Below are 13061 nucleotides of genomic sequence, written 5' to 3'. Positions count from 1 at the left end.
ATCGTCGCTAAGGCTTCTGGGTAATATACCATCCATCGCGACCTCCATCATCCATGTGGTTTGGTGAAAAAGCGACAAGAATTGGATGTTTTATGATTGTAGAGAACATTTTATAAAAAGGTGAGCTTTATTGTATTACCCTTAGTAGTGACTGCCAACTTAAAACCATGTTTATGGTCGAGAAAAGGTTGTAATAAACCGTTTTGTGTTGCTTCGCGTTTCGTTGACAAGTCGACCATTTTGTTTGTCACACATATTAAAGCCAAACTGAGGAAACTACCAGTGTGCTAAATTCTGAAGGTCTGTGTCTAAAATATTTAAAAACAACTTTTACATTTAATGGTCAATTCAGTAGCTAAGTCGGCGTTGGGTTATGAACGTAGCGTCTGTTAAAAAAACTGGCTGAATACATGTGTTGAAATTTGACAGCTGTTTTGAAACATACATGTGGAGTTAACTTTTTCCGGAAAAACGTTGTACTGTTTTGGCTTATTGCAGTTGTTTATCATGATTTTATTTATGCTAGATGACTAGATCTTACTTGTGTTTCTTTTTTTTTTTTTTTTTATCCAGAAAGTAATTAAAGCCAAAAGTCCCAGAAATCGTTTTTCTGCCGCATTGCTATACCAAATTTTTGTATCCGTTGCTTAAATTTTGTTCTACCATGGCAGAAGCAGGAGACAATGGTACGGAACTTGAAAACAAAACCAACTTGATCATCAACTATCTACCACAGAATTTCACTGATGCAGAATTTAAGGTTCTATTTCAAAAAATTGGCCCAACCAAATCCTGCAAGATTTGCCGACACAAGGCAACAGGATACAGCTATGGCTTTGGATTTGTGGAATACTTCACACCCGAGCATGCTCAGTTGGCAATCGATAAACTCAACGGTCATCAAATACAAAGCAAGTTTATTAAGGTTGCATTGTCAAGGAAAGGAGGAGAGAGGATCAAGGGAGCTAACTTGTACGTCCGTAACATCTCAAAGACTTGGACGTCAGAGGACCTGAGGGAGCTATTTAAACCATATGGCAACATCATCAACAGCAAGATTCTCACTGACCCAATGTCAGGGTCCTCAAAAGGCGTTGGGTTTATTCTTTACAATCTGAAGTCGGAAGCTGAAGCTGCTATCAGTGCCTTAAATAACACCATTCCTGCTGGGGCAACAGAGATAATGTGGGTTCGTTTTGCTGACGATAACACCTCCAAAATAAAACCCCCACCGGGTGCTTCTCAAGTTGGTATGCCTGAACGAGCAAGTTTCAATCTTGGTCCACAACATCACCAGGGTGCAATTGGTCCCATGGGGCAAGCGCTGATGAATCGTCGTGCCAACCGATTCAACCCTATGGTTGGAGGACCCCCAATGCCTTCCATGACAGGGTTTAACCAAATGTCGTATTCTGGGGGGACTGGTGCAGGCTTTACTCTGTTTGTTTACAACATTGGGACTAGCGCAACACAAGCTTCAGTTTATAAACTCTTTCAGCCATATGGGGAGATAAAGAAGATAAATGTTATGTGGGATTGGGAAAAGGGGCAATGCAAAGGGTTTTGCTTTGTCACCATGGCTACATTGCCAGAAGCTCAAGCTGCTATCCAAGCATTGAATGGATATACACATGATCAATATCCGCTGCAAGTTAAGCTTAAAACTCCAAAGGTGTAGCACCATATCATCGGCCATATACAGCTAAAGGAGAAACATGGAATACAAGTTTCTGGATATTACTTGTTCAGTTTTTTGATGATAGTAAATCGTTTTAACTGTCTGTTAGGGGTACAAATAGTTTAGTGTGGCCTTCCAAGAAAACATTAGACGGACTTTATGCAGTAGCCTCAATATTGCTTCTGTAATCTTGAATAGTATTTTGTCCTCAAACATTTGGGAATTTAAGTGAATACAATGGTAATACCAAGGAAAATGTTGCTTAAGTTAAAAAGTGAATTTGTGTACTTGTTCCATCATGTTCAGTTTATCTAAAGTGGATGCACTACTCAGGGGTTGGACCTATAAAAGTATATTCTAAGTATTGTTTGTTAAGAACAGGCTTTGCATTCAATCATAGTGAGGACACATCTTACCATTAGATCCAGCCCAAGTATGCTGGCTTTCTAGTGCAGAGAAAGAAATGTCCATGTTGTGCATGTAGTTGGCTGTGGAGGTAGTGGTGGGAGAAAATGTGAAGGTGAAAATGTATTTAGATGTCTATCAAATGTGCAGGACCATTTTTTTTTTTTTTTCTTTTCATCAAAACCTTTTTTTGTGATGTTCTTGTGGGCAACTGTATTTGCTAACAGTTTGCAAGGCTTAGTTTATTGTGTAAATGTGTCTTTAGACCACAGTCAGCTAAATGTGCATGTTTAGTTTTGACAACAGGTGGATGTTGTTGTTTATATCTAATTTATTGTTTCTTTCAATTAACAAAAGGTTTGAAGGTAGTTTATTTGCCAGGGAAACTAATAATTTAAATTAGGCATGACTTTCAACTATAGTATCACCTGAAGGTTGCTATATTAATTTGGCAACAACTAAGTGATTAAAGAAAATAGGAAAAATAAGACATCGTCTTAACGACTTGAGATGTCTTATTCTTCCTCTTTACGTTATTCTGATTCATTCCTAGCCCCAACAGTTTTTTTTTAAATTGCTCATCAATTTAGCAATTTCCCACCTCAAAATTTAACAACTACTAACCTAAGAGATGTTGATGTTTTGAAACAGTTTTTTGAATTTCTGTCATCTTGTTCACTCTAAATTCAATTTCAATGGGAAGTTAAGTTAGCAATTACAGAAAATTAATAAAAATGGGATTTATACACTTGTGGGCTACACCTATAATACTGGAATTAAAGTGGTACGAAGGAGAAGTGATTGTCTGCATGGTCTCAAATATAGTGATGCGACTGAAAAAGAGACATTTATAAACAAACACTTGTTTAAAGAGGTATCTACCACTGTAATAACCTAGGTTTTCTAGAATTTCCTTGAAACTACAATGTACTGTTGGACCATATTCCAGAAATTGCTTCTAGAAATCACTTTCTATGAAATCAATGCACATTATACAATGCTATTATTTAGTTATCTATAATTTAGTTCTTTTGCCACATCCTAATAGGAAAAATTATATCCAGGCCCCTCTGTAACGATTTTTGGTGATTAATCTGTGTATAATTTTCTTTATTAAGTATTGTAATGCTGTTATTTGCATGTACCGGTACTAGTCATCTTTCAAGAACTTGACTGCTAGGTCAGCAATTAAGGACAATAAGTTAGCTGAACATGAGAGTAAAGTCTTGAGCATTGAACTTGTAGTTTAAATATTTAAGCCACTTTTACATGTAGACCATATCCTGCTATAGCTGAACCACCTTTTTATCTAATTCACCATGCACACACAAGTCTAAAATACAACAGAAAAGAAGAAAACTAAAGGAAGTGGTGAGGAAGCCTAAGGAGAAATCTTAGGGCTTAAGAACGGTGCCTACCAATACAGTGATATTTCTGTGCAGCTCATTACTATTCGGGAAAAGCAGATCTAAGCAAGGGCCATTGGAATCCAAAAAGAAAATTGGGGGTAACCACTTGATTCATTTCCTTAGAGATAATTAAGAAACAATTATTCTAAACAGTGCTAAAATACAAAGCAATGTATGGCATTTCTTATCAAATTGAAGCTTTCTCTCTCAAAAATGCATGGTTACCCCTAGTTTTCTTTTTAAATACCAAGAGCACTTACTAAGTTCTGCTTTCTCTGCATAGTTTTAAACCGTGCAAAAATGTCCCTATATTAGTAGGCACCACCCATAGGAAACCCTAGTATCTTGAGAAGCACAGAACGTATGCGCAGTAACAAAAGTAGGCACCGTCCTTAATATGAGTAAGGCTTCTTCATTACAGTGCTGTTACATAAATAGAACAACAGCAAATGAAAGTTTAGCCAGTTTACAGAATGTCTGGTTAAAATCTTATTATATATTATCTTTGACATGTTGAACTGGTGTCAAGGATGGAACAAGTCCATTTTTGGCTTGTACACTGTAAGAATATCTTTACACCCACTGTACAATTCTAGAAACTTAAAGTAATGCCCCTTGTTAGTTTCAGAGTTAGCAGTCCTTGGGCAGAACCTCTTATCTGTAAATAATCTGGCCATCTGAAAGCCGAATAAACAAGGGATCTGAAATAGAGATGTGCTTTTTGTGTCTTGAAGTTTATTGTAAGATGAAAGACTGATTTTTAGTAAATTTGTGAAAACTGTTTGTTTCTTTGTTCTTAACAAACTTCCTGTACAATAACTCAGGAGCTAAATTCTTGAAGCTCTCCCGAGTTGATATATCTTAAGCATAGTTTCTTAACAATAGGCTATTATTAGTCCAACAATGATAGTCTTTTGTCAAGAAAAAATACTTAGGGTTCATCTTCACTTAAGAGGACTTTGTTAATCTGGCTCCTGAAATCTAAAAATCATTGGGCAGGCAATAATATTAGAAATAAATAGTGGAATGTTAAGAACAGCAGCTCCTTGTTTTGTATAATAATATTATTATACAAACTTTTACACTGCAATGCCATCCTTATTCCTTATTTTTATGAAGCCTTGCCAACAGGGACAAATGCTGCCAGGGAAATTAACAGAGAAATACTTGATTTTGGTATCTCGTTGTTCAGTAATTTCCACTACCCAAGGAGAATAATAATATTGTCAACTTCTCCTCCTCTGTAGTAAAATCCCCAATAAGCATTATTGGCTGAAGATACTGATACAAAACAGTTTTTCTGGTCCTTGATGAAGTTTCATCCACTTGCAGCTATACTTCTAGAAACCATAAGTGCACCTTCCTTGCACCACCTGATGCACACACTGGTAGAGATGGATGCCATGACAGACCACCTCCAATCGGCATTGTACATGAAACTGGCATCTGTCAAGAAAATGCATGAAAATGTTAGGTCTTTCACTGGGGAAGTTCTTCTCTTGTCTACAAAAGCTGAAGGATGTTGTTCACTGTGCCTTTCAGTGTACCATGCGAGCAGAGATCCCTTCAATCTAGGAAGATCAAAGGGATCTTTGCTTGCAGGTTAGTTTCAGTGATACCTGAACTCTAAATTTTATGGCCCAACCATTGCTTCCTTTTTTACTGTCCTCAATCATGGTAGCAGCATGCAGTCTTGTTCAGAAGCAAATAACTTAAGTTCAACAGGGTCAAAGGTTTATGTTCACATGCTGTGAGTTATGGATTTCTATTTGGTTTAAGTTTCTAGTAATACCCTTTTTTGTGCGTGTGTTGTGTCGGTTACCTCCCCAGACCTGGTTTCGCTGGTGAAAAAAATCCTAGACCACTTCTGGGATGGTGATGATGTTGACTATGGTCCCTAAGTATGTCGTTGTTAGCATGACATATTTATTGCACTTAAACAAGCCGATGCAACCATTGCGGTAGACATATTTGGTGTCTTTGATATACCACCCATGCATGACTGACTTAATTCTACTGAATACATATGATCACAGGACAGCACTAAAATAGCCCAATGTATGCACCCCAAGTTCCAATGAGGGAGTTGTCAAAGAAGAACCGTACACCATAGATTGAAACTACTCTTTAAGGTGATTTTGATATAGCCAAATGAACAGAAGTATACTATTCATAAGCACTCCAGTTTATCTGTGTGTTCTAGATTTATTATTTCTATCACCTAGAGTATACCAAAAAACTAACCTTGTGATGCTCCATGTGATAAACGTTGATTTGGTTGCCTGGACGACCAGCTGTAGCAAATAGATTCTCGTGTACATTTGACCACCTGCAGTGAGAAAGTATGTTTATTTAACAAATGTGTACAATGGGAACTGAATTGAAAAAGAGAACACTTAAGAGAAACTCAATTACCTAAATTTGCACACTCCGTCAGGATGAGCCTGCTCTATGACTTCTGGTAAACTGTAACAAGAAATTAGGGTATCAATACTGCTCCTGGTAGGAGGCATTTTTTGTACTCATGCACTCACATGAGCACCAACGCAACTATCCCGGAGCGAAATGAAGGACTACTCAGCTCTAGCTTTACGGTTAGACAACTGTTCAGCTGAATAGATCATAAGAGAGTTTTTGAAAGAAACTGGTGCTGCATTGATCGGTGAGGGAGTAGAAACGAATGTTTGGTTTTATCCGCCAATTGATAAGATAAATTCATTTGACTACACTATATAAAAAGACTCGAGTGCTGTCGTCAGTACTCGAATCTCTGGAATCTCTTTACGGTGGTGAAATTACCTTATCAGCTCTGTTTATATAACCAAACAGTCATGGTTTAGCTGAATACAGCTGTACCTTTCCACTAGTTAGTTACCTATTGTTCTAACCAAGCTTATTCCTGACATTATGATCTTTCTGCGCCTCCTCTCAACTTCACCATAAGCATGCTACATACATGTGCCTTTGCATGGCCTCATCCAAAGTGCACAAACACTGATTATCACAACAAGCAGCATTCTCAAAATGTTTTATAGTGATAGACACTAATTTGAAACAGCCTTGGGTGTATTGGGAGGGGGGAGGGGGTAGTTCTGCACAGCAAAATTAATGGTACTGGCACATTTAAGGGTGCTGAAATAAAGAGCTTCCCTAATCATAAACTTTATGGTAAACTCCAGAGGAAAATAATGGTACCTAGATATATATTTTCTTTTTCTTGGCAGATACACAATGCAATGCAGTCTAAAAAAATCCTATCATCGCCATTCTAAAACTCGAAGTAATCACTATAAACTCTTCAATAGTTAAAGGTGTTGACATACCTTAAGTAAAAAGTTATTATATTAAAAAAAGGTCTTAAATTTGATCTACTAGCCCACAGAATACAGTATGAGACTCCTACCAAAAGTGATGGTTGTGCTTGTAAAAAATGTTGAGATTTAGAATCCTGAAAAGTACCAAATCATGTTTTGTAGGCAAAGCATTGAAAACATTTTCGTCTCTAATGCATTACCATTACCATTAATTGAGTTACCACAGACTATTTTGTAAAGTACGTCATTAGATTAGCATAGTTGCTAGAAGTCCCCCTGCAGGGGAGGACTGCATGAACATAAGTGACTGGGTGCTTGTGGAACCTTTCAGGGTTAGAGATTAGAGTTATCTTAAGTTTACACCTTTTAGTGTGTAACTAAATAAACCTGAGTAAAAGCAACAAACCTTGACTTGGACATATCCCAGATAAGCCAGTCATCCCTGGCAACTGCACCAACTCTTAAAGCATTGTTTGTGCACCAGTCGGCATACATCAGAGGCACCTGGCCTGTGCTGAGTGACAAGATGGGCTGCTGGCTTTGCAGGTCGTAAAATCGTACAAGGCCGTTCTTTTGAGCCACCATTAACTGTTGAATACCAGATGTATTATCAAGCTAAAATTGGCATGTCCCCTGCAGTCATACAAAGACTAATGAACACTTTCCTTAGATTTAATTTTCACTGAAAATGGTTTGAACCCAGAAGTCAATTATTATTAAATACTCTAAGTCACTAATAAAAGTACTAGCATGTTCATCCAGGTGAGTGTTAACTCTTGAGAAGAAATGTTCTGGTGACAGTAGCTGATGATTTGACATCCTATAGAAGCAGATGATATCAAAAACTACGAGCAGCCCCTGCTTATTTTTCTGACTACACTCACACGAGACATTCAGTGTGAAAAATACAACAATACAAAAAAGAAGTGGTCATAGTGATCATACAAGAGACTGACCGACCTAGCTAGAATGACATAATTTTCCCGCAAAACGCTTATTAAATGATTAAATAAATAATCCGAAACATCCCATGATGCCACGCCAACCTCTTCATCGTGCCGTCAGAATATTAATTTCTGACTTATTTGTCCCCATTTCACTTAAACGTCATTTTCCTTGGGATTAAGTAAAGGGAGTGACCCACATGAACACATATGAAATTCACTTGCTTTACTATGCCTAAGAAAAACAAGGAACTCAGTGCCTGTATAGTCTAAAGATATCAGAGTCAAGTGAGTTGTGTATCATCACAAAATGGTATTAAAATCTCTGGTTGTTGACCTGATCAGTCAATGAAGTAATGACGTTACTGTTTTTAAGCCCTGCTTATGTCATTGGTTAAGAAGATTGTTACAAGACAGTTAGTGATTTCGGCATATATGGATCCATCTAATAGTCAAATGTCTGTCGGTGTATTTTTACTAAAAATATTAGTCAGTTCATCTATTGTTTGTTTGGTTTTATCAACAGAGTTGATAAGGTAACTTGGTCACTGTACAGAGATTTGAGTGCTGTTAAAAGCACTTAGACTAGACTGGGGAGTTAAGCCTTGAACAATAGTAACAAAAATAACTTCATTATGAATCTGTTTACACTACTCTGGCTAATAATTTTACTTGAAATTTGACAATAGTAAGATTGTTATTAAGGTACAGTCATACCTTATTTGGTTCTTTGTGATGCCACTTAACACTAACACCAGCAGAACTTAAAGGAATGCAGGATTTTTGTGTTCCAGTCTCCAGGTCCCACAGACGACAGGTGTGATCATCTGTAAATCAGTGCAGTACGATAAATTGTTGATACTTGTCGACTGAATATGAACTACATAATTTCTAACTAAATACGTTGGTTCCCATCCAAGCTTACATCCCATACAAGTTGAACATGCAAAGATCTATGTATTAGACAGGCCCAAAGGCCTAAGTAACATCACTGCCAAACAATCTGGTCATCTGAACACAGAGACTTAAGAGACATAACAATTTCATATAACATACACCTGTATAATAATAGTAATAGTTATTGTACGACCCTTGTATGAATTTCTCTCAGATGTTCTGATACACATTTTGGTAATTTGCGCCATACAAATATTTATTATTATTATTATTATTATTATTATCCCCCAAACTTTGTGATGGGCACAACGTTTGTTGACAAAGATTCAACTATATTTATTACTAAATAGTAGAATCTCAATAGTTTTATTTTATAAAATAATTCATGTCACAAATTATAGTGCCAATTTTTACTAAAACCTGACTGCTTCGATTTACTCCTGAGAAATTGAATAGATTTAGTACTGGGCCTGAAATGGTTCTACATTTTGGTTGTGAGAAATGGCCCAGCTGTGATGGCCCAGATGCTCCATGGCCTCTCACTCAGCAACTGACTTTCAAGGCTAAATAATAAGGTATGTCACTATGGCAACCTAACTGAGATCAGCATGTTGTAAAATACAAACAGTAATAGTAATTACCACTGACACTAGCAACTTCAACACCAGACATTGGTTCAATGATACAGTCATTGATGTAACTGAGATGACCTTCCAGAATTGTTACTGATGATGAATTTCTTCCATCAGACACAAAATAACGAAGATTTTTATCCTCCCCTGCTGTACAAAACCTACAAAAAAACAAAGCAAAAAAATTATTTTGTCTGTATAATCAAAACCACAGACTCAAACAGAGACTGGCAGTGTTCACTGGAAAGCTGACTGGAGCACAACCAATCTGGGAATCTGCATCTAACTTGTCTCAAATTTCATGTTTTTAAAATTTCTGTGTTCAGTTCTGGGGTTTGCTCTTTACTGCATTAATCAACTAGAAGCAAATGCTACTTCCCAGGGCTGCATTGGATGCTAATTTATCACAGAGTTACCCAAAGCATAATTCAAGCCTTTTGGTCAACAATAAAAGTCCATTCTGTATGCCAAAATGGAGCTGATTTGGGGCAATTTGGCTCTCAATGCTAAATCGTGAATTTGTGCCCCACTTATGCAGGGCAAGCTAAAGTGAAATAGTTGAGAATTTGTAGGGATAATTTTGGCATTGACCATCCTCAGAACAGAAAGAGTTAAATTTCCAATGTAAATTACTCACTGGAAAGAATATGGTAAATGTTGGATGTTTGTCTTTGGAGACCAAGCAAGGGAGCGGACACTAGTTCCATGGTGAAAATCTGTGATGTGCTGGAACTGTAGCCCAGGAAGATGACTGTCTTGTGCCTCTTCTTGAAAAAGACACACACCAACTGAAACTCTGTTCTCACCACCATAAGCAACAAGACCAGCTGCATTGTCAAATGGACAGAACTCCACAACTTTTACATCTTCCACACTTTCAAAAGAAAATGTGCTTGGTACTTCTTGATTCCCTGCTAGTGATGGCATGACTTCTCTGTCAAAGTATTTTTCATGAAATGAGTAACATTTACAAAAATACATGAGGATCTTGAGGTTACTGAGTATATTATAACAATTTTATTTAAACAATATTTAATTGGGTAACAATTTCTTTTGACTAAAAAATAACCACTGCAGCTGAGTGCTTTTTAAATTGTTTGACATTTTGAAACAGTGCTAGTTTGAGAGCCGCATTTGTTCAAGGGAGAAGCTTATAATTAGAATTTGTGAAAAAACATCTTCAAAAACCATAAACTTATGTTTTCTAAAGCAACAACAAAAACAAACTCAGTTCAAAATGTCCATATCACTGTCTCCTTTTGTAGCTGGTTTTAAACAATTTATATTTTTTAATTTGGCCATCTTTGAACAAGTGTTGCTCTAGAGCTAAAGTCCTTACAATTAGCAGCACATTCCAGTTGAATGTCATGGAGTTTATTCAGGGTGCATGCTTCGAAGGTGGTGCTTGACAGAAGGAGGGCCTATATTTTCAAGCAAATACAGTGGATTCTTTATGATACAAAATGGGGAAAAATGATTTGAGCTCATGAGCTTTCAGCTTTGTGACAGTGCCACTGATTCGTTATGTCATGAACCTGAGAGCTAGGTCAAAAGCAAATTCAGTTTACATGTATAACATAATAAAACATGTCACTGGCTCAGCAACTGGTTACAAAATATCCCCAGCCTGCAGGGATGTTGCTATTAGATCCGGCATAAATGCCAGCAAATTTCACCGTCAGAAAGAGATCTCATCACCGGCAGAAATTTATACAGAACACAAATACTTGAGGCTAAGTTTAAAGGTGCACAGTCCAAAAGAGCCGGCTGGGTTTGTTAAATAAGGCTGTTGAGGTTTTTCTTAGCTTCATCCCAGGGCCTGAAGGCACTGGTGTTCCTCGGGCCAAATTATATTTTTCAAAGGTGGAGTGCAGGCAAAATAAAGTTTACTTTGTTTTCCATTTGAACTGTTCGAACCACTTTTATTTCACTTTGTTTTCTCACTACAGACCCATGAATTGAAAAGATAACGGAACATTTACAAAAGGAGTGAGTAACTGCAATAATATGCATGCTAGATTACAGTAGATTAAGTGAAGCCTGAAGGTTCTATCATGACTTGTTTATCCACAAGCTTTTAATGAGAAAATAAACATATTCAGGAACGTTGCTTTTGAGAATAAGAGAACTCACCTGGATCATTCACGCCAAAATGTATCACTGAAAACAAATCCGTTCTTCGAGCAAGTCAAAAAACAACAGGCGTTACGCTGGAAGGCGCGGAACGAGGCGAACTAACGAGCGGGGACTGGGAACAAGTGAGGTCCACCCGGGGGGACCAGGGGTGGGGATGTTTAGGGTTGTTTCATCGAACATATTTTTCAGCCAGGAGGATGGATCCCTGTATGTGGCGGCCAGGGACACTGATTTACTTGATGTTGTTCTTTGTTGTTTCGACTAAAAGGCGTTCGAGTAGAATCGCGTTTACGGCAAAAGGCAAACGTGGGATTCGCGTTAATGTTTTCTTCCAAAAAAAAAAAGTATATAGATGCGAATAGTGCAAAATAATTGTGGCCTTTCATGCTAACGCAAAACTACTCGATTTTACTGAAAAACTGAAAACAGCGAGCGGCAAATATAGGGTAAACATGGTCACGTGGTCATTTCTGCCTTTTGCCGTATCGTAATTCTAACTCTCTTGCAATTGCCGTTTTACGCCCCTTTGACGCCCTCCCGCCCTTTCTTCCCCTTTCCACCCCTCCATGCCCTTTTTTGATCGTGATTTTTTACTGGCAGAAACCTATACATGGCGCCACTTGCGTATCCACAGTAACGCGCTTATAAATTTGTGTATTTTAAGGATTTTTTTTGTTTCTAAATTTTTATTAGTCACGCGTAGATATTTCAATGTTCATGCAATGTTTCGTTATCAGATCAGTTGTACAATACATCTACAAGAAAAGTATATTTAACACTGATTATTCCTCAAGCACGCCTTAGATATCAGATGATCAATAGCCAACGAAGCACTTGGGGCCAAGTTGGCTGTAGTCCGGCGTCTCGTATCATAAAACAAGCGAGAGTGGAGTCAGTTACTTTATTAAAAAACAACCGAAGAGTATTACCTAGATCTCGTGATTTCATCTTGCAAGAAAGAGCAGTCAGACGATTAAATGTCCACTAATTCTCGAGCATGGTTTAATAAATGTTCCATACAAATCATACATTGTATTATTTTTGGCTATTATTTGAATTGCTTCGGTATAATTCAAATTAGCGGCCAAAACAGCGTGAAATAGTATGCTGATTCAGTAAAGACCAGAAGCCATAATCAAGCACATAGATGTCCCCTGTTCTGGCTCGTGGTATGGATGCAGTACCCTTCCAAGTATTGAGTGGATAACGGTTAAAAACATTTTTGGATTCACTCTGAGCTGGTACCTATGTGAGATGCCAACCCGGCAAAGGGCCTGTAAGTTCCGGGTACGCTACAACCGAAACTAAAGTGGTACCTCTTGAATCCTTTAACTGTAGTGTATAAATTTAGTTTCACAAACATTACATCAGGCCAGTAGCAATTTGCCAGGTATTTCTAAGTATTCCTTTGCATTCCGCTGTACTTCATGTTTCGACATGTGTATTCCCCTGAATTAAATGTTCTTCTTTTATTCTACAGCTAACTTTAGCCTGATATCACGAAGCTTTTTCTTGCGCTTGCACATCAGAACCTGCCTTACACGCGCACGTCCAAGGCAGACATAGGCCTTCTTTGTAAGGAACATCAGTATGGTTAATCGATTGCGGCAGTCTGTTTCCCCCCGATTTTGCGGTCGCTATTAAAT

General features: G+C 37.7%; 1 protein-coding gene and 1 pseudogene across 2 annotated transcripts; one reads left to right on the top strand and one right to left on the bottom strand.

Moving 5' to 3' along the window:
- Positions 1 to 11: 11 nt before the first annotated feature.
- Positions 12 to 2309, top strand: LOC146470341 (ELAV-like protein 1-B pseudogene; annotated as a pseudogene). Its single transcript, XR_014867089.1, has 2 exons — positions 12 to 120; positions 574 to 2309. The product of XR_014867089.1 is annotated as an ELAV-like protein 1-B pseudogene (transcript).
- Positions 2310 to 4249: 1940 nt separating this feature from the next.
- LOC146470340 (nucleoporin Nup37-like) lies at positions 4250 to 11498 on the bottom strand. The gene is made up of 8 exons (XM_085122459.1): positions 11413 to 11498; positions 9917 to 10213; positions 9289 to 9440; positions 8468 to 8577; positions 7213 to 7394; positions 5908 to 5958; positions 5737 to 5821; positions 4250 to 4938 (listed from the first exon to the last, which is right to left on the bottom strand). Exons 2-8 carry the CDS (start codon positions 10204 to 10206, stop codon positions 4825 to 4827), a joined length of 984 nt encoding a protein of 327 aa, XP_084978585.1. The 5' UTR covers positions 10207 to 10213; positions 11413 to 11498; the 3' UTR covers positions 4250 to 4824.
- Between the last annotated feature and the right edge of the window lie 1563 nt (positions 11499 to 13061).

This window comes from Pavona decussata, unplaced genomic scaffold, assembly GCF_977016875.1.
Source record: "Pavona decussata unplaced genomic scaffold, jaPavDecu1.1 SCAFFOLD_114, whole genome shotgun sequence".
Classification (NCBI taxonomy): Eukaryota; Metazoa; Cnidaria; class Anthozoa; order Scleractinia; family Agariciidae; genus Pavona; species Pavona decussata.
The sequence above is the reverse complement of the archived record's forward strand: the minus strand, read 5'-3'. Positions and strand labels throughout refer to the sequence as shown.

Excerpts from the sequence above, each read along its gene's own strand:
- LOC146470340 (XM_085122459.1), bottom strand. The coding sequence starts at position 10,206 with ATGCCATCACTAGCAGGGAATCAAGAAGTACCAAGCACATTTTCTTTT. Across the intron at positions 8,578-9,288 it reads TGAAGTTGCTAGTGTCAGTG|ATGATCACACCTGTCGTCTG; the intron begins GTAATTACTATT and ends ACTGATTTACAG. Across the intron at positions 5,822-5,907 it reads GACGGAGTGTGCAAATTTAG|GTGGTCAAATGTACACGAGA; the intron begins GTAATTGAGTTT and ends TTCTCACTGCAG.